This window comes from Musa acuminata, chromosome BXJ3-4 (assembly GCF_036884655.1).
Source record: "Musa acuminata AAA Group cultivar baxijiao chromosome BXJ3-4, Cavendish_Baxijiao_AAA, whole genome shotgun sequence".
NCBI lineage: Eukaryota > Viridiplantae > Streptophyta > Magnoliopsida > Zingiberales > Musaceae > Musa > Musa acuminata.
The window spans coordinates 31561834-31582203 of record NC_088352.1 but is presented as its reverse complement, the minus strand read 5'-3'; the positions used below and the strand labels follow the sequence as shown (position 1 = coordinate 31582203).

Below are 20370 nucleotides of genomic sequence, written 5' to 3'. Positions count from 1 at the left end.
TTGACCTCTATTCCTGTCAAATGAAGGTTCCCACAGAAGATAAAAATTATGAGCTATAAATGAGGAAGGAAAAACTGATAGGAAACAAATTTGATTCACTTTTGAAAGTGATTCAAGTTCAAAGAAATCATACTATAGGCATAAGTGAAGAATTCCTGCAGGATGATAAGCTTCTAGTTTTCATTAAAAGTTACTGCCTTGAAGGGGTTAGCAGCCTATTAAAGAGAGAGTGACTGGGACTTAAGAAGCAACAGACTATAAGATTTTGACATATCCCTAATCACAATCAAACTAGTTGTCGTAACATGGAGAAGAATTTGATCAGATTATTTGGAATTTATGAGAAAGTCAAAAGATACCATATTTTTCATGGAAAATTGTGTTAATGACATGCTTATGACACACTGCTTTCAGATCAATGGTATTCTTGTTTGTGAAGGGGGATGCATACTGGAGAATCTAAGCTCATTCTTAGAAAATGAAGGGTAAGACCTCATGAGTATCTGCGCCTTATATATTACAAGTAATACCATGGCATTTTTTATTCTAAAAAACTGCTTGATGTCTTTAAAGTGGAAAAATCAATTAATAATATAATATTTTCTTTTTTTACTTTTATCTTTGATGATTGTGTTTATGTATTTTTAATGGTGATTTGGTGATTACTTAATTTTTTTTTTATCTTTCAGTTAATGGGTTGTACAGCAAAGTGACTGCACAGTTACTACACAATTATATGGAGAAGTTACAGTCCATAGATGCGATTTAAGGGAACTTTGCTAGAATCAATAAAAAGAGATATGACTTCTTTTGATCTAGAGACATTGCCCTTCAAGGATCTCAATAGCCGGAACAAACCATGTAGCCTACTCCAAATGGTTGATATAATTTACGTTCTTCTTCTTATTGTTATTATAATAATTATTGTTGTAGTATTACAGATATAACTTGGCCAGCAAATAAAAACATGATGGTGGTTCTTGTGGCCTTTAATGATCTCCCAGATGATGATTTCCTTTGTTCCTTACTTCCGGCAATTAGGTGTGGACAATCTTATATAATGTGAATGGTTAGATAATTCAAATAAAAGTGGAGGGCATCAATTCTTGAACTGTTGAAGACCACATCACTAGAATGACATCCTCCTATCACCCAGTCAATATCAAGAACAAAAGTGAATAAATGTGCTGAACAAATGAGTTGAGCCAGACTTAATTTTCTTGATTTGTGCATGGAATCCCAATTATTATTTTCCATATTTAGTAGAAGAAATTCTTGGACAAACCCAAGATTCTCAGAATACCCATACTTTATAATGCTGTCTATAAAGTTTAGGTGCATGTGGCAGGAAAAGTTATTCTAAGGAATCACAAAGAAGAAAAAGGAATATGGTTACCAGGAAGACACTGGACTTGAAAATTGAAACTTTTGTAGGCTTTTAGCAACTTTACATTGGAAATATAAATGGTTTCTTGATTACTCATCAATTCTAAAATTTTAGTCTTATATGGAGAGCTGGAGTAGTGCCTTTTCTTCTAATATCATATGTTGCACTGAAATTAATGTTTCGAATATCTCTTCAGCATTTTTATTTTTTCTCAAACAAGCATTGTTGTCACCTCTTTCCTTGAAAGTATGTTTGTTAAAAAAAATTGCAAGTCTCTAGTATTGTTTCGTGGTTATTCTTGATTTATTCTTTTGCCATCTATATATGACCTTTTTTCTTTTACTACAAACTCTTACATTCTGTTTGAATTTCTCTTGGGCAAATCATTATTTTTTTCTATACTCTAAATAGCAGTCTATATGAGGAAAGTACTATTTGCTTAAAAGTAAAAAAAAAATCTTAGTACATAATTAATATCACAGCAAAACCTAAAAGTCAAATTTGGCTTGCATAAAGTGCATCTTTCTGGATGATTGACTTATTTGTATTTAGCATTGGAATATTATGTGGGTTCTTCTTTTAGATTTATTATGCCACTTGACTTGGGGGCAAAAGGAAGCTGCCAAATTGGTGGAAACATCTCAACCAATGCCGGTGGCTTACGCTTTGTACGTTATGGGTCACTTCATGGAACTATTCTTGGTAATTATAATGCTTTTTTTTTGTTTTGATGAAGGTAATGTGATGCTTGCTGTTATGTTTGCACAATGTTGGTGCTATCTTTTGTAAGACTCTTTATAGTTGTCTATCATATAGCATAATCTGTTAATTGAATTTTTATTTTATTTTTTACTTTTGAAGGTGGCATCATTGTAATACCTGATCATTATTCCATTTTGGTTTACTTTTAACCTAATTGTCAAACGTACCTCTTTGTTTGCAAATATTAGTTTTGGTCAATTCTGTTTTCTTTTTTTGACTGATAAATCATCTAATCATTGAATCGTTTCCAATAAAAATGACGTTCGTTGTGAGACAATCTCGAAATAGAATGAAATGACTTAGTTGTGAGTTAGATCTCAAAATTGATTGGATTCCATGAAAGAATTTAGCAGTTTTGGCAATGTCTATCAAATTTATACTGTCTTTGACTTCTGTTGCCTGCAACTTACCATCATGCAAAAGAAGTTGGGCCTCTTGTAAAAATTTGATGAGATAGCTAATGTTATTGACTATGTTAATATATTCCATCCCATACTGATATTTCTTGTGGTATTTTTCTTGCCACAGTTTATTATTGTTTGACTAATGTTATTAACATGTTCGAAATAATTCATCGAAGTGTTGTTAGGATATGGCATATAAATCACTTGGGTCTACAACATTAGATGGTATTAGATTCAACCTGAATGATAAAATGAGTTGGGTGAGCAGTTCTTTCAAAGCTTAAGCTAGTAGGTAAAGACCTAACACATATATGAGCTTTGATTTGCCTTCACATGTGAGCCAGATGACTAATAGGTTGACAAGTGGATTCAATGGCAAGCCAAAGTTTGATGAGACAGACGATGGGATATATCCAGGATATGAAACAATGTCTGCTTCTTCCGAAAGCTTAAGCAAGGTCCCATGATAATTCATAAGCTGTAACATATTGACCTATTTATGTGCCATGGAGTCTTCTTTATACTATATTTGGAGCATATTGGTTATGCTTCATTATATATGCTTGTTTTATGACATTATATATATATATATATATATATATATATATATATATATGGAGAGAGAGAGATTTTCATATTTGTAGTCTTTGGATATTTTGTAGGAAATCCCTGGAAATTTACAAATAACAAATATTGGGACCAGCCTCACAGTGACAGCTGAGACTATCATTGGGATATGCAATCTTGAAAATTCTGTTTAAGCAATAAAAGAGTTTTTTTAGGCAAAACCTATCAACTTAATTCATTATGAAATGAGTACAAAGGTGAGAAAGACAGGAAGAGAGTAGGGAGAAGAAAATATGGGGAGAATAAAGGTTTTAAATAAACAAAAATAAACTCTTTGGATTAGGTTTGCAATGGAAACTTATTTTTTGGAAATCATTTGCTTGTTTTGTTGTAAAATGAGAAAGCTATATAGCACTCAACAACCTCCTGAAAATTAATTAGAGGTAAACATACGAGGAGGATATTACCATCTGATGTTTGCATCAGAGCAGCAGGCAGTGAAATATAATTGCAGATAACTATAAGTTTGCGATGATAGCATATCAGAAAGTTCACAAGTGTGTGCTCTTTTTGTTCAGTATTCCCTTTTTATGCTTGGTATATAATTAGCCAGTTATCAATTTTCTCTTTACTCATGAGATCTTGGGTTTACTTTTTCAGGCCTTGAAGTTGTATTAGCTAATGGAACTATTCTTGACATGCTTGGCACTTTACGCAAGGACAATACTGGATATGATTTGAAACACTTGTTTATTGGTAATTTGGTATATGTAAATAAATGAAATTAGCTGATTTCACCTGTTTAGATTGATTCTTTGGGTAGTGGAGTACTAATGAATTTTGCAATTGGTTCAGGAAGTGAAGGTTCTCTAGGGATTGTGACCAAGGTTTCTATTCTTACACCACCCAAGCTAATGTCAATGAATCTTGCATTTCTTGCTTGTAAAGATTTTACAAGTTGTCAGGTAGTTCTCTTTTCTGTTTGTTTTCATATTGTGTACACCTAGATCTTTATCATCAATTATTAAGTTAAAAAGATAAGCATACACATGATATGACAATTGTTAACAAAATTATCAAGGTTTAAAATCTCAATCTGTTGTCGATTGGCAGTTGGACCAGTATGCTTCATTGTACCAACATTCAATATTGTATTGCCTGGACCCACAAGAGAGAGAGAGAGAGAGAGAGAGAGAGAGAGAGAGAGAGAGGGTGGAAGAGGTGGATGAGGAGGGAGGCTAAAGAGGGAAGAGAGATACATACAAGAGGCAAAGGAGGTGTTAACTCTTGTGAGAAGGCATGACAATAGTGACACAACTAGATGAAGTAGGAAGTGACAAAAGTAGGAAGAGGCAAAGGAACACCAGGAGGGGGGAGGGAAAAAAGAAGACAATTGTTGATACATAAAAACAAAAAGAACATATAAGGGAACCAGGCTGTCACGGACAAACTTTGAAACAGGATGTTTGATGTAATGCTTATGTATGTCCGTGTCTTTCGGCATGTTCATGCCTTGTACAACATGTAGAGGGGCGGCCAAAGGCTTAATAGTCTCATTTTAGTTGGGTTGGTGGTCTCTTTAGGCTTGTAAATAAAGGTTGTGTCATGTGGACACGTCCGAGAGATTCTCGGTCTATAATGGACCATTTTACCCTTTGTTGTGCAACTGTTCAGAGCTTGTAAAGTCTGTTTGTAATTTGCATTGTCTATGAAGTGTTTTTCGGACATGTTTGCTTGTGGATCCCGATTGAGGTGTTCTCTTTAACCCGTTCTCTCTTTTGTTGGTCCTAAGGGACAATGGGAGGCTTCGGGGAGGCTGACCTTTGCGGACGGACGCGCGAGGGTGCCGCACGACTTAGGCAAAACCAGCTAAGTCCGTGTCATATGGTATCAGAGCGGGACAAGCACTCATAGAAACACTTGACATGCAAACGTGGGGGACCTAGCGGGGCTGCGTTGAGGGCAGTCAGCAACGCGCGACCGTTTGAGGGAAAACGGGCATGGAGATGTAGGGAAAAGAGTCGCTCAGAGGAGCGGGCATCTAACATTGGCATTCAGAGGAATGGCCAACCCTTCGCGCAAGAGGCACCACGAGAACATGCAAGCTTGGAAGAATGCGGAGCGCACAAAGGTTGGGATGGCTGAGTTTGAGCTACGGCTCAACGTTGACAACTATACTTGATGGTGCTCTATGCAAGGTGGAATGAGTTGCTCAACGACCAAAAGAGTTATGCAAAGCTCACAGAGGTGAGGGGAATTGCTAACTCGAAGAATTTGATACTCATGCATGGGCTTGTATGCGGACGATGGAATGTTCGTGGCCATCCCAAGGCGACCGAAACTCGGCGCCATGGAGCATTGAAACTTTCTCTTCGGCATGTGAAGGATACGTCCGTCGGAGGCTGAAGTGTGCAACGAGTTCAGCATGTTGCTAGGCCTTGAGGGGTGCAGCGGGGGCTGTATTGACATGGAGTCGCAATCTAGCAAGTGCGTTTGCAGGAGGCAGAACAGTGCACAGTTTGTTCAGCAGTTCGGAGTAGTCCAAGGGGATGGTGGTCTCCGAAACGAAGAGAGATGTTTGCTCCAACGGGACAGTTATCCAGGAGGGATAAGTCTCGGCTCTCTAGAGGGAGAATCATAGGAGATGGACCTCACATGTTGAGGAGGAGTGCCTCAACAAACAACAACTCCACGAAGCTCGATGGACTGAGCAAGCGGCGAGGAGTCGTTGCATGATCTCGCTCGAGAGAATGCATTGGTGGATGCATTGCGAGATCAAGTGGGGGAGCGACCTGAAGCAACTTAAATGAAGGCACAATTAGAGTCGATATGGAGATCGGACTCAAGGGAGGGCTGACCCGTGGAATGGTGGGCGTGAGGGCCACCATCGACTCAATGCAAAAACGAGGAGCGGAGCAACTTGGGTGTAACTTGGCGAAGTACCCAAGCCGCATGAAGGGAGCCAGCAGAGAAGTTGGAACATGGAACAGAGGCACAGTGCTTTCCTTAGACAGAGGTCAAGGACATGAACTCTTGCAGAGGCAAGAGTAGGATCATGTTGTTCCATGGGTCCTTCATTCTGACGGAGCGGACTCATCTTGCATGGTGCCAAAGACGAAGGGAGCTTCTGGGCATATGCACCTTATCTCGGAGGAGCATTTGATGGAGGAACTAAGGCGACTCAATTTGCGGAGGCGAAATTGGGTTCAGAAGGCCTTAGCACGGGGCAAGAGGACGCAGAGGCGGGTACTCTTGAAGAATATGCCACAGTGTTGCCATTCAAGTTGCCATGAAGGAAGCAGTGCGCAGCGGAGATTGTGCTGGTAGGGGCAGAGGCCCAGGATCCAGACAATGGTGCACAAATTATAGTGAAGTCGGAAGACTTCGGGAGCTACTAGGCGACGGACTGTCCTAGAGCAGTGCTTCATCTAGGTGTGACCCAGGAGTGGGTGGATGAAGGTCGATTGCCAAAGGAGCGAACAAAATTGAAGGTGGAAGAGACCCTGCGATGTATTGGCAGAGGCCACACATGGAGGGTTCACAATTCGAGTTTATTCCACAAGGATCAGAATGCAATGGAGATGTCACCAGGAGGCGACATGGTGCAGCAGATCGTGGTGGAACAGTTCGTGGCAATGCGATACACACAACCTAGTCCCGTGAGGGATGAGATCATATGGAGGTATGATCGGGAGCTACTGGGAGCTCCACTTCAGTGAACAACACGACGGCAAGAAGGGCTATGGATTCAAGGAGTGAAGGCCATGGTACCGCAGAGGCGGGTCTTCCGGGCGTGCATCGAATTTTGCATCGGATGATAGTCTTGGTCATCAGCATATGGGGGCTGTGTTCCACCAAGGGAAAAGTTCGAATGCAAGTACCAGTGAGTCCCACGGGAGGGACTTTATCATGCAGAGGTATGATCGAAGCAACTGGAGAGTTGGACTGCTCCAGAGCTCATATTCGCTTAAGGGAGCCCGACAAGTCAGAGGACAAGGTCGAGTAAGCGAACGTTGCTACCAAGGAAGCTAAGGAGAACAGAATCGGTGCAAACTCTACAACGTGATGGCAGAGGCCATGCATGGGAGTTGCAGTCTGTCTTTCCATCGACAAAACGAACTGCTTGGAAAACACAGAGGTGTTGAAGCAGGGGGTCGAAAGGGGCGAGGAAGCGACGACGAGTCCAGAGGGACTTAGCTACCCAAAATCAAGCATCAGTTAGAATGGAGGTGGACTCAGAGGAGTGCCACGGAGACATCTCTACTGATTGTGAAGAAAAGGGATGCAGATGCGAGGCGACGGATAGTAGGGCCATGGGCATGGCAGCGCCATGGTACCGCAGAGGCGGGACTTCCGTGCAAGTCATTGATCCCTTGCTCTCACGGAGGGAGAGCGCTTGGTCGTGAAAGGGGCCGAGGAGGTGGAGCATGCAGTGGCAATCTCCAAGTACTGAGACAAGGCTGAAGGGCAGAGGCCAAGAAACTTCGTAAGACCGGTGTCAACAAGTTTTTCATCAAGATTGCCGTAAGTGAAGGACTTCGGGTCATGCAAGAGTGCACGACCAAGGAACGAAGCAGGCAGTACGCGGTGCTGTACCTTTGCTACTCAGCGGAGTAGGCGGCAGGGTTGATGGAGAAGACGGTACAATCCCAGAGGCGACCTCATCTATCAGAGAATTACTCCAAGTTGGGGTGAAAACTTCCTGCATTCCAGAAGTTCAATGGCATTGAGAAGGTGAATCACAGTAGCTAACTCAACGCAAGGAGTGCAAACACTTCAAGTGCTTCAGAAGTGTGAGCAAAGAGCAGGCGAAGGCCAGTAACCAGCTCGATGCATGAAGTACAACCTCAAGGAGGCGGGCGAAGTCAAGTAACCTTTGCCTTCTCAACTCTTAAGAGAATGGGCGAAACCGAGTACCCCAGTTCTCTTATATATCCAGCAGAGGAGCTCTGCACAAGTTCAAAGACCCTTCGAAGATAATGGAAGACAATAGTTGTCAAATCCTCACCAGCGGTGATCAGTGCTACTGAGAGTAGATTGTCCGCTTCATTTCCCAACGAAATGCCAATCGAAAGCGGAAGTGATGCGAACCTACTTGGATGTGACAACTAACTGAAAGAAGAGTCAATGAGCAGATTTTGTGGAGGAAGGACCCAAAACTTCAGAAGTTTGCGAGGCGATGCTCGTTAAAGCTCCAACAAGCATCCATCCAGTTCAAGCAGCATGTGGAATTTTTGAGAAACTGGCGCAGTAAAGATGGTCTTTTCCTTCATCTGGCGGATCCGCAGGAATCAACAAGGATCAACACAACTCAGCCAACCCCCCAACAGAGTCAGAGTCATTGGTGAGTTGTAGCAGCATGGCGGATTAAAGGGTCGACTACTCAAAAACAGCAGCGGAGAGCAGCTGGGAGCCAGGAGGCGCATTGCAGCTGGAGCGGAAGATTGAAGACTCAGCAAAGGCGAAGAGTTGCAGTGTTCACAAAGGCTTCGACGAGGACGTCGAAGGGATAAGTGGGGGAGAATGTCACGGACAAACTTCTAAACAAGATGTTGGATGTAAGGCTTATGTGTGTCCGTGTCTTTTGGCATGTTCATGCCTTGTACAAAATGTAAAGGGGCGGCCGAAGGCTTCAAAGTCCCATTTGAGTTAGGTTAGTCGCCTCTTTAGGCTTGTAAATAAAGGTTGTGTCATGTGGACACGCGCGAGAGCTTTTCGGTCTGTAATGGACCATTTTACCCTTTGTTGTGCAACTGTTCAGAGCTTGTAAAGTCTGTTTGTAATTTGCATTGTCTATGAAGTGTTTTTCGGATATGTTTGCTTGTGGATCCCGATTGAGGCGTTCTCTTTAACCCGTTCTCTCTTTTGTTGGTCCTAAGGGACAATGGGAGGTTTCGGGGAGGCTGACCTTTGCGGACGGATGCGCGAGGGTGCCGCACGACTTAGGCAAAACCAGCTAAGTCCGTGTCAAGGCAGTAGACTTACTGCCATGGTTTACAGTTTTCGTACCAGATCAGTACCAGTCAATGGCCAAACCAACATGGGTCCTGCATACCAACATATAGTAAGCCATCATGCACCATGACATAATTTATTAGGGTTTGAAGTTGAAACTTTCAACCTCCTAAAATCCCAACAGAACCCTTATTTCATGGTTGTTTCCTACTTTTTAAAGATTAAGACAGACAAGATTCATATAATTTAAGTGGTTTAAGTTTACAAAACATATATTGCACTAAGACATGAAGTGGAAAAGGAACACAAGCAGTATCTAAAGAAATAAGAATACATAGTAATACCCAAATAGGCTAAGAGTCACCTAAATAATAAATGATTGTATAATAAGATCATATACCTGCTTGTATCATCAAATTGATTTTCGTGATTCTGTGGTGGATAGGTCGGTGTCGTCGACCTGAGGCAACTGTAAATTAATATGGTGCCATGCTTCAGATGGCCATTAGATCGAAAATCTAACCCAAGTCTGCCCAAGATTGAATTCATGTGGATCTAAACTATTCCGATGAAGATGAAATTTAGATCCACAAAAATCTAGCTTAAAACCATGCCCTTGATCATTGTGGTTGTAGCGTAGATAGGCTTGATCATTGTGGATCAAGTCCTAATTTATGTGTAAAGCAAAGATAAATCTTAAAAAAATCTCTAATCTTGGCCTAATTAAACCTAGAATCAAGTCATTAAGCTAAGAAATAATGTTTGGATTTACCTAATTTTGAAGAAAAATTCCACCAAATCTTCAATTTCAGAATTTGTTTTCTCCTTCAATATTTCTTAGATTTGGTCAAGAATTGAGTGGGCTTTGGAAGGATTAGGGTTGATGAGAGAAGAGAAAGAGAGGGTCAGGATGCTGTTTCAGAGGAAGGTACAAACAAGAGGGCTGAAAAGCTCTCTTTTTCAGCCCAAAAGAGATGCCTGTGGTCTTCTGGAGATCAGGGTATCCCGAGTGGGCATACCAGGCAGTAAACCCTGTTTGGCTGTTTCGCTACTAGACCGCATGGTACAGGACAGTCAGTGTCTCGATCAGATAGCATAACGTACTAGGTGAAAACCTGTGGTTCAAAATGTAAAACCATGCTTACCGCCCTATACACCTAGTTTGGACCCTAAAAACTGGTTAGTACATCAGGTACAACAATCATACTAGACGGTAGCAAGGTGAAAACCTGTGGTTCAGGTGATGGTTCACGTTCTGATTGGTAAATATCGGCCTGTACCAACTGCTATGCCTGGACGTTAATACCTTGCTGATTATTACGGTCATTTTGTACTAGCCCCGTAGCACATCCTGACATTTGAGTGCAAATACTGTTTCTTGCAACTGTCTAAATTTTCTGAAATACTTTTGATTATTCAATAGTATTGCTATACAACATGAAAGTCAGTAAATTGTTTATCGAACTCAAGAATTTCATCTATATGTCACCATGTGCTATTGAATGCATAAACTTTTTCATAGACACGTGTAACCTGTAGGTACTAATAAATGGACAAAAAATTTATAGTTTAGTATAGGGTTTTGAATATTGGTCTGTATCGGCGTATTGAGCAGGTATGTATCGGTATGTATCTCGCTAGGGTATACCGTCGGTATGCTAGGGTGTACCGATGGTACACCCTAAAACCTTAAAAATACCTCCACCTACGACACCAGGGTGTATCGACCGGTACGCCTCCGATCAAAATCTAAGGCGGTACCGGTTAAAACACTAGTACTGCCCGGTAGAAAGCGGGTCGCATATCGGTATCCTCTTGGACCGGCACATACTGCTCGTATTGGGCGGTATATATCGAAATTGAGAACCTTGGTTTAGTATTCATGTTTGGTATCTTTTATGCCTAAATGAAATATAACCTTCAATGATGTAATCTTATGTTTGCTTATCACTTGAGATCGTTTCACCTTTCCAGAAATTACTACTGGAAGCTAAGCGAGCACTGGGCGGGGTTCTTTCTGCATTTGAATTTATGGATAGCCATTCAATGGATTTGGTAAGTTGATATCTAATATGATTGTCTCTTTTTGAAAAAATCTACTGATAGAAGGTTCTACTTTTAAGTTTTAACACAGCATGCATCAACTTTTGGTTTTGTCAATGGCTCTCATAGTTAGTGCTTTCTGTTAAATATGACTATAGTAGGACCTTTCTTCTAAAGGGTTAAACACCACTGTAATGCTCTAGGAGTCCCATGTGCATGTTTTACTTACTGGGTACTTGAACATCCTTCAACTACTTCCTGTTTTTACAAAAAGCATGCTGTGTAATCATTTCCACATTTTTTTTCCATTTAACAAGAAAGATTTAGATTAAGTGATGCTATAATAAAATATTATTACTAGTTTTTTATTCCTTAGTCTGATCTTGATACAAAATCAATAAAAGCCTTGATGACATCTTTACTTTGCTCTTAGAATTTCAGAAAAAATAATAGATTGAGCAAATGATGGCCTTTTCTCCAAATTCCAATATCAATGATATGAAATGTCACTTTTATTATTAGTTTGTAATTATTATACTTTTATATTTGACTTGAAGGTTCTGTCTCACTTGGATGGTGTTCGCAGTCCTTTACCATCCTCCTTGTATAACTTCTATATTCTTGTTGAGACAACTGGTAGTGATGAAACATATGATAAGTAAGTTGAGCTTGTCACCTTTATAAATTTTCAATAATTTATTCTCCTATTTGTTTGACATTATGTTTAGTTTGTGTAACATAGCCTCATTTTTATGGTTATTGTTTCCATTTTCAAATAGATTCTTTTCTCTGGATTTTTGTAGCAAATAAATTTAGAAATACATTTAGAGAAAAACAACTTCTGAACTTAAATAACAATTCTGTAGTGCAGGTACTTGCACATTTCACAAACTTGATAAAACTAAATGTCTTCCTAGGAAAAAAATTGACCACTTTAGTATCTCTTAGACATATTAAACTAGGTAACATCATCCTAGGCGAAGTGAAATTACTCAATTATTACTTTAAAGGAACGGAAGATATGCAACCCTCTTTAGAAAAGTTTGGAAATGAAGCTCAAGATAAGCCATGTTGAAAAATGGGTGCTTCCACCTATTTCTCTTAACTTATTATCTATCATGTATCTTCAGTCCAACAACTTGCAAGTTTAAATTTTGCATTTGCTTGTAATTTCATCATCTTGTTTCTTACTCACTTTTGAGTAAGGTTTGTAATTTCATACCATATTGGCATAACGAGCTTAGCTTGGTATGGTACAGTACGAGTGTACCGAGTACTATGCTATAGAGCATATCGCTCGTGATATATATATATATATATATATTAAAAAAAAGAAAAAAAGAGCGAAGTCGTCGCGTTTCTTCTCCCTGCGCTCCACGTGGATGAGGAGAAGACGCCGAGACCTCGTCGCCTCAAACGACGAGGAGGCGACATCTCATCTGTGACATCCAGCGAGGGAGGGCGGCGACAGATTGGGATCGTCGAGGGAGAGCCACGCCGGATCTCCAGGTTCTCCCTTTTCTTCTCCCTCTTCCTTCTCCCTTAACTAATACCGCCCGGTAGCGGGCGGCGACGGTTGAAATCGACTGTTACCGATCGATTTCGGACGGTAACGAGGCGGAAACAGCCCCAATCGACGGTACCACCCGATAGCGGGTGGTCCTAGCAGACCGGTATGCACCGCTCGGTACGGGTGGTATCATTCGAAATTAAAATCCTTGCTTTTGAGAGACAACATTTTCACTTGCCATGACACATAATGAATGTGAAAGACTTTTTTTTCATGGATATTATGAGCATAGGTTTCATTTATTCTACATCAATCTTAATATTTCAAAACCCTATATGTGACTGCATATTTATGTGTGGTCATATGTATTCATGGGGACTATGTTGCCACATATGTGGTCCACATTGCATGAATATGCCACCACAAAATGGTGGCCCTACATTATTACATGTTTTGCTTTGGGTTCACTTTTAATTCCTCCACAAGTAAACCAACATACATTGGATCTGATTCTGTTAGAGGGCCTGTCAAGCATCAAGCTCTCTCTGTGTATCTTGGTCTCCCACTAAGGTCTGAAAGGCTACTGTTGGTGGATCGGATGCCTCTCTAAAACAAAGTGGAATTTTGGTTCGATGGCAAGAAGAGTAGATACTCCTTTGCAAGTAGGTTGCTGTTACAGTCACTAACTTTCCTATCCAGTTTTTCTCTATCTTTTCCTGCCACTTTTGGCTTCTAAAGCTCATAGAGAAAGCACAGAAGAATAGCGGATGTGTTTGGTGGATAGTTAATTAGAATAGTGGATGTGTTTGGTGGATAGTTAATTGCTCAATTATCTAGAGATTTATGAATTGGGATTGCTTTGGAGTCGTTAACCTAGAAGATATAAATTATGCTCATTTTGACAAATGGTGGTGGAGAACATAAATAGCGCATGGCTGAACTTGGAAGAGACCTTCTATAAATTTTTCTGGCTGACAAAGCCACTCTGAAGTCTGAAGTGATAACTCATTTAGGAACTCGTTTTCACCAACATGGATAGGGATATTATTTATCAAATAATCATTTTTTACTTCTTGATTTATCTTGGGCAATGATTAAAATGTTAGATTCTGGAAGGATGATTGAATTGTTCCCATGGAGCATTGGTACCTTGACATGTGCTCTTGCTTGCTCAGTCAGTCTATCAAAATGACCCAAGCTCTTGTTTGAAAACAGATGGATTTAGGCCTTATTCTTATCTGGTTATTAGCCTATCTTTGAATCACAGATGCTTTCCCTTTTATCTCGTCATCTCAATCCACTATTGTTCTATTATGATGAAGATTTTGAGCTAAAAGTGGATTCCACTCTTACAATTGCATCCTTGTACAAATTCCTTAATTCAAGCCTCAAGGTGATTTCTTTAGCCTCTTTTCAAACACATATAGAAAGGGGTGACTACTCGAAGAGGTAAAGATTTGATGTGGTTGGTTATTAAACTCTAGAGAAGCCTTTCTGAGGAAAGATTTCAAACCAAGATGAATCTACCTTAATTCCCTGGTGACCTTGACACTTGAGACTTGAGACTTGAGAGTATTCTTCTTGATTTACATGTGTATATTGAAATTTGGTATCTACTCCTCTCTCCCTTTTGATTCTGAATTCCATGCCATTCATATTTAAAGATCTCTGACACTGGAGGAGATCCTGTCTTCCCCCTAGGCGATCGTTGGTGATGGGCTTGTTCTTGTTTTGTGTTGGTCCATAAACATCACTAAAAGGTACCATTACACTCTTATCACACAAAATGACAATAATATTTGGATGATACTATAAACCCCAAAAAGAACTGCAAAGCTACACACAAAAAGACATTTTACTCTAATTATAATAGAATCCTAATCTTGTTTCAGAAGAAGGAATTTCTTGCAACAAACTTCTATGCATCATATGTTTATAAAATAATAGGTTCAATGAAATGCATGAAAATACATAGTTTTGTCCTTCCTGATAGGTAACTATACTTGTTATATAAGTTCACACTTAGGATTTGGATACTATGTTTCACATGTTCCTTTCTTAGACTTTACCTAGCCTACTGGGCAAGGTGCTTTGGGGAGGGCTTTTCTTGATGGATGTTCTCTATCGGTGATCATGAAGATGGACAATGGACATGAATTTTGTAATTTTTTGTTATATGGAGCATTTGGTTATAGCCACTTGTTCTGAATTGACGCATTTCTTTGTTCTTTAAAGTTCTTAGGTTCTAGATGGAAACATTCTATTGCTAAAAGTGGTGTCTCTATTAATTAAAATATTCTTACCATAAATTTGACATATAAATATCTTGACAAGTGACAATCAATGTTCTTTGAATCATATTTTACAAGTGACAAAAAGGACAACTTGGTGCACTAGGTTTTTGCTAATGTTCTATTTCTTTCATTCAAACTGTTGACAGATTTTAAAGGAGCAATCTCACTGTTGTGCTATTTCTGTGTATCTTATTTTATTAATGAAGTCTTTTATTTAAGAATGCTACCTCAAATGATTGTTAGAAGTGCTAGGACTATGAGTGTCTGAATTCAGTTTGTCAATTTAATTAGTGGCATTCAACTATGAACATTTTGCATGTTGCTACTGGGCTCATTGGTAAATGTGTATTAGTTTCAATTTCCTTAGTTATCTACTACAATCGTGTTACATTTACAATCTTTATTTTTGACAAAAAATGCAGAACAAAACTTGAAGCTTTTTTGTTACGATCAATGGAAGAAGGTCTCATACTAGATGGTGTTGTAGCTCAAGATATTAACCAATCATCCTCATTTTGGCGAATTCGTGAGGTTCAATATCTTGATGCTTTTGGAATTCCTTTTTTCTTGTGAGATGAACCCAGTAATTAATATTTATGATTCCATAGAAATATTTTAGAAATGACCTAGGAAAAATTTTTCAAGAATCATAGAAAAGATATGAGCACACATAGTTAGAATGGTTATATTAGCATTGGTAAAACTCTATGATGGGAAATACCCATGTAATATACTTAATTTAGTTGGACATTCTGGCTTATTGTAATGCTGAAAACATGATAAGCATAAACATGCATGGTTTGCCATATCTGACCAGGCATATAGGTCCCTAGTCAGACCGATACTCATCGGTCGGTATCGGTAACCCAAAAAAGGGCTGAAAAATCAACTGAATTAAAAAAAGAAATCCTATTTCAGGTTTTCTTATCTTAATTTATTGGTATATAAATTAAATTTGATATGTAAACATGCATTAATAAGCCTCCAATTACCCATTAAACATGTAAAATATGCTCGTAAATCATGCAAGAAGTCAGGATATGATCAATCTAAGATAATATTCTTAAGTACCTTAATTAAGTCATAATTAATCATTAGTCACTAATAAATTAATAATTACCAATATTCTTTACGCCACTTATGTGCCGTGACAAAGAAAATATAGATAAAAGCTCCTTCAATCAGAGACAAATTCTATTAGACCTGTAGTTTAAATACCTTTTGAATCCAAATCAAGAGATTGATTTCCACTAATCACCGTCTAGAGAGATTAAATAAGTTTAATGAGAATGAGAACGAGTGAGAAAGAATGAGGAAGAGAATTTGGATAAGAGTGAGTGAGAGTGGGTGAAACAGGCGGAGGGAGGGGCTTTTATAAGCCCAAAACAACCTCCAATGATCAATTTGACCATTGGGGGATGGTATCAATCAAAATGACAATGGTATGATCGAAATGTGATCGTTACTGATCAGGTCAAATTTTGACTATATCGGGTGATACATGAGGCGTATTGACTGGTATGCATCTCAGCCAAACAGGCTGGTTTGTGTCTCGACCAGACAGGTGACATGGGCTGGTCCATATCTCAGTCAGCTCTCAGACCAGTATATGCCACCCATCTCGTACCATATCGAACAGTATGACAGTCCTTGTAAACATGTATCTTAAGTAATTTGCATCTTGTGTATTTTGCTAACACAATATGAATTCTTATCAGTAATGCCAGGCTGAAAGCAAGCTTCCTGTCCACATCTAGTTACAGTATTACTTTCGAAGAATAATAAGAAATTTTCTTTCTCTTAACGCAAATCCCAAAGTGAGCTTTGTTGATAAAAGTCCATTTAGTTGATTTCTAACTAATCCATTTATAGTCATGTCTTGATGTTTCCCAGGCATGTTTAGTTTATTTTCTTGTCATGTCCACTTCCCATGTTATTGATAGTTATGTTTCTGATTATGACATGAAACAAGCTTCTACTTGTGTTTTCTGAGATTTTCCCCTGATGATTTGTTTCAAGTTCTTGTGTCAGTGATGTTAAAATAGAGGGTAGCTCTTCGTTAATGTGATGCTTGATCGTATCATTTTGACACTGTTTAGCTTCACTGTTCCAGGGTATATCAGAAGCATCAGTTAAGGTTGGGGCTGTCTACAAATATGACTTATCATTACCCATTGACCAATTCTATGGTATCGTCGAAGAAATGCGCAACAGGCTTGGTATCTAACCCACAAGTGCTACTGCACCTTAGCAATATAAATTAGCTTGTAGAACTGAAACGTTTATTACCTTGTACTATTTCATCAAACAAGTATTTTTATATAAAAAAAAGAAAAACACAGATTTATGATACCTGATAAATTCTTTATCATGTTCAGGTGAGGCGGCCAAGGTAGTTGGATACGGTCACCTTGGGGATGGTAACTTGCACTTGAATATCATGACAACTCGATATGATAGTGATGTATATCTATCAGCTTCAGCCTGCAACTTTGTTACATTGAACCAATTGTTATTAGCTATCATGATTAAAGCAGCATTGAATATTGTGTTGCAGATCCTTGCTCAAATTGAACCTTACGTGTATGAGTGGACCTCAAAACACAAGGGAAGTATCAGTGCTGAGCATGGATTAGGGTTAATGAAAGCAAATAAGATCCATTACAGCAAGTCTCCGGAGACCGTATGTGGCTTTAAATCATATTCAATAAATAAAAACTCCCATTGATAAACTGAGAGACCTATATTAATTTATACCCTTTTACAGTGCATAAATTTCTCTTTCCTGATGTTAATTTACAAAATCATGAAAAAAAATTTCCAGGCCTAAACAAGTTAATATGGTGAAAAAATTCTTTACTTCATTGAGTTTGTTTTTTTTAGTATCTAGTGCTTAATCACAGTAGTTTATCTGGATTCCGTGATATATTTTTCCATACAATTTAATAGCTAGCTAGATATGTATAAATTCAGAAGTTCAAATAAATTATTTTTCTTTTGTATCTATGGGTCACCCAAGGTTTTGGATTAACGCAATTGCTTGTTTTAACCTGAGATATTTTTAAAATTTTGTTACAAGCTCATAAAAGTATTAAATATCATGATATTGGGATTAACATCATTGCTCAGCATATTAGGACTTCAAAGCACTATTGATCTTCAGCTGTAAGAAATAGTATGCTAAAAAGAGGGCTGTATTTATTTTCTTTGAAAAACTCAAAAAGTAAGAAAATTCTGATACTACCGTAAGTCCTGGAACAGAATTGTACACGATCTAAAATAAGATAATTAGGCACTATTCAACTTTCTCATAAATCATGTCTAACCATGGTTGCAAGTATAACATATGTACTCCTCGAAAAAGCCATTTTCTAATTCTGTTAGGTTATTTTTTAAAACACACTTGACACTGATTTTTGTGCTACATACTACTAACACTTCATGTTTCTATTTTGTTTTATTTTTTCATCTAGCATGTACCCTCATTCATCTGTTTTATTCATGGCATTAAGTTATTATTTTGTTCATGTGCTAGGTTCTCACTTAATTTGCACTATTGTCTATCTTGCCAGGTGCAACTAATGGTTGATATCAAGAAAATGTTAGATCCCAATCTAATATTAAACCCATACAAAGTTCTACCTCATTCATGCTTCAATTGAACAGTGGTATGGTACTTAAAGGCAAAATGTGTCAAGTGAAATCAATCAGATCTTGAGGTGTAGATTATGTTTGTTCACTTGTTACCAGAAGACTTACATAAATGGTGTTTCTTGTTACTTCATTTTTGCTTAATATCTATAATTTTTGCTTATGTTTCTTGTTACTTCATTTTCTCTATTACAAGAATTAACTATTTGTTCAATTTCTGCCATTTTCAGAAAATATTAGATCTCTTTGCAATTTTCAATTAGTGGTGCCCCCAAGAGCAACAAAGCATCAAAATCATAAAGGTGGTGGTCATCGATCAACTTCAAAGAGCAAAGGAAGCATGAAACTGTGAGTTACAATGAAGTTGTAAAACATCTAGCTATTCCTTTAAATCATTAAACTGAATTTTTACTTTTCCATTGCGTATGACACCAATAAGTTAATCTCAATTATTTTACTTCAACTGATTGGGGCCTTCAGGTTTGAACCAAAAAATCCTTGATAGTTTATTGAACAACAAAATGAAAAATATGTTCCTTCTAAGCTTTCCCTGACCTTTCTTCCCTGAAAGGTTGTTGTCAAAGAAGCTGCAGCAGTAACTAGAGGTTGGACTATACACATTAGTTTGCCTTGTGTTCTTAAATTGCTATTTGCTCAAACCATAATTAGAGATTTGGTTCATATAATTTTTCTTCAATTTTAGCAGATTACTAAAGGAAATCAACATCAATGGACAGGAAGCTGTTCTCCCTAGGTTTTAGGTTTACCAAATCTGCATCCCCCTAAATCCAAAGATCGCTACCATCATCATGTCATTGATTGTTTGTTTGTCTATGGTTTGATTTATTGTTAGGTACAAGATTGGTTACACCAATATATTCTGAGTGCAACTAGTTGTGCCTTGAATGACCGTTGGATTTAGCCAGCAAAAAATTAGCTTGATGTTTCTGGTATTCATACAATTTGGCCATACCAAATCCTAGATAAGTTTAAGATTCACCTCTCTCTCTCTCTCTCTCTCCCCTTTTCTCTTCTTTCCTAACTACTCCCCGAAACCCAAAAAAGAAGTATGCTACTACTGACATGTTGGACTAAAAAAATTTTTGAAGGCAATCTTAGTACTGTCCGATCGAGATACACAAGTTTGTCATGCCTAAACTGGTTCCCCTGCATACAAGTATTTGATACCATTATTACAGTAAACAAAACTACCTCATTCTCCCAACAATACACCCAATGCTACCAAATGTATCAGCTAAATCATGAAAATACATCATACAGGGTTTCAAACTTCATGCTATTTCTTTAGCTTGCTCTCTTTTCCTCTAGGCTCCATGACAAGGAAAAAACTGCGTATGTGGTCATCCACATCAAGTAGTGATCCCTTTCAGTTCCTTATGAAGTGACATATTGGAAAACATCCAATTGATTCTTTGTGTCAAGGTGAGAACAAATTGTGAAGTCTTCAGAAAGAGCCTGGACACATCCTTTCAGTGAGTGTGGCTGTCTCCATCTAGAAAACAATAGACTTGCGAATATTCATACTGTCATCATTACGGTCCCCAACTCTGTCCTATATGTGGGAATGGTGACATCCCCATAAGAAGAAGCACAGAAAAGAAGGTTCCAATGGCCAAGCGCTTGTTGTGTTTCACATCCATATAGACAGACAGCACAAAAGATTTGTATCTTTGCAAGTAGTATTGTCTTATGAAAATAAATAAAGGTGAGTTAGGACAACTCCTTGGAAAATTCTCTCTTTCTGGGCCTCGCTTGTCTTGTGGTCCTGTCCTCTGG

At 38.5% G+C, this 20370-nt stretch overlaps 1 protein-coding gene across 4 annotated transcripts in view; it reads left to right on the top strand.

The window, feature by feature from the left end:
- LOC135636988 (probable D-2-hydroxyglutarate dehydrogenase, mitochondrial) overlaps nt 1-19036 on the top strand; it is a 35497-nt gene extending 16461 nt beyond the window's left edge. For 2 of the 4 annotated variants that reach the window (XM_065149261.1, XM_065149260.1), the window contains 12 exons: nt 415-485; nt 1971-2089; nt 3781-3876; nt 3976-4085; nt 11050-11130; nt 11676-11776; nt 15345-15453; nt 17036-17141; nt 17301-17386; nt 17480-17605; nt 18495-18590; nt 18804-19036. In XM_065149261.1, coding sequence (XP_065005333.1) covers nt 415-485; nt 1971-2089; nt 3781-3876; nt 3976-4085; nt 11050-11130; nt 11676-11776; nt 15345-15453; nt 17036-17141; nt 17301-17386; nt 17480-17605; nt 18495-18584 — 1095 coding nt within the window. In that variant the 3' untranslated portion in view covers nt 18585-18590; nt 18804-19036. Of the gene's footprint in view, nt 1-414; nt 486-1970; nt 2090-3780; nt 3877-3975; nt 4086-11049; nt 11131-11675; nt 11777-15344; nt 15454-17035; nt 17142-17300; nt 17387-17479; nt 17606-18494; nt 18689-18803 lie in introns of all 4 variants that reach the window. The other 2 variants (XR_010496126.1, XR_010496125.1) reach the window with 2 other exon arrangements.
- Nucleotides 19037-20370: the final 1334 nt, after the last annotated feature.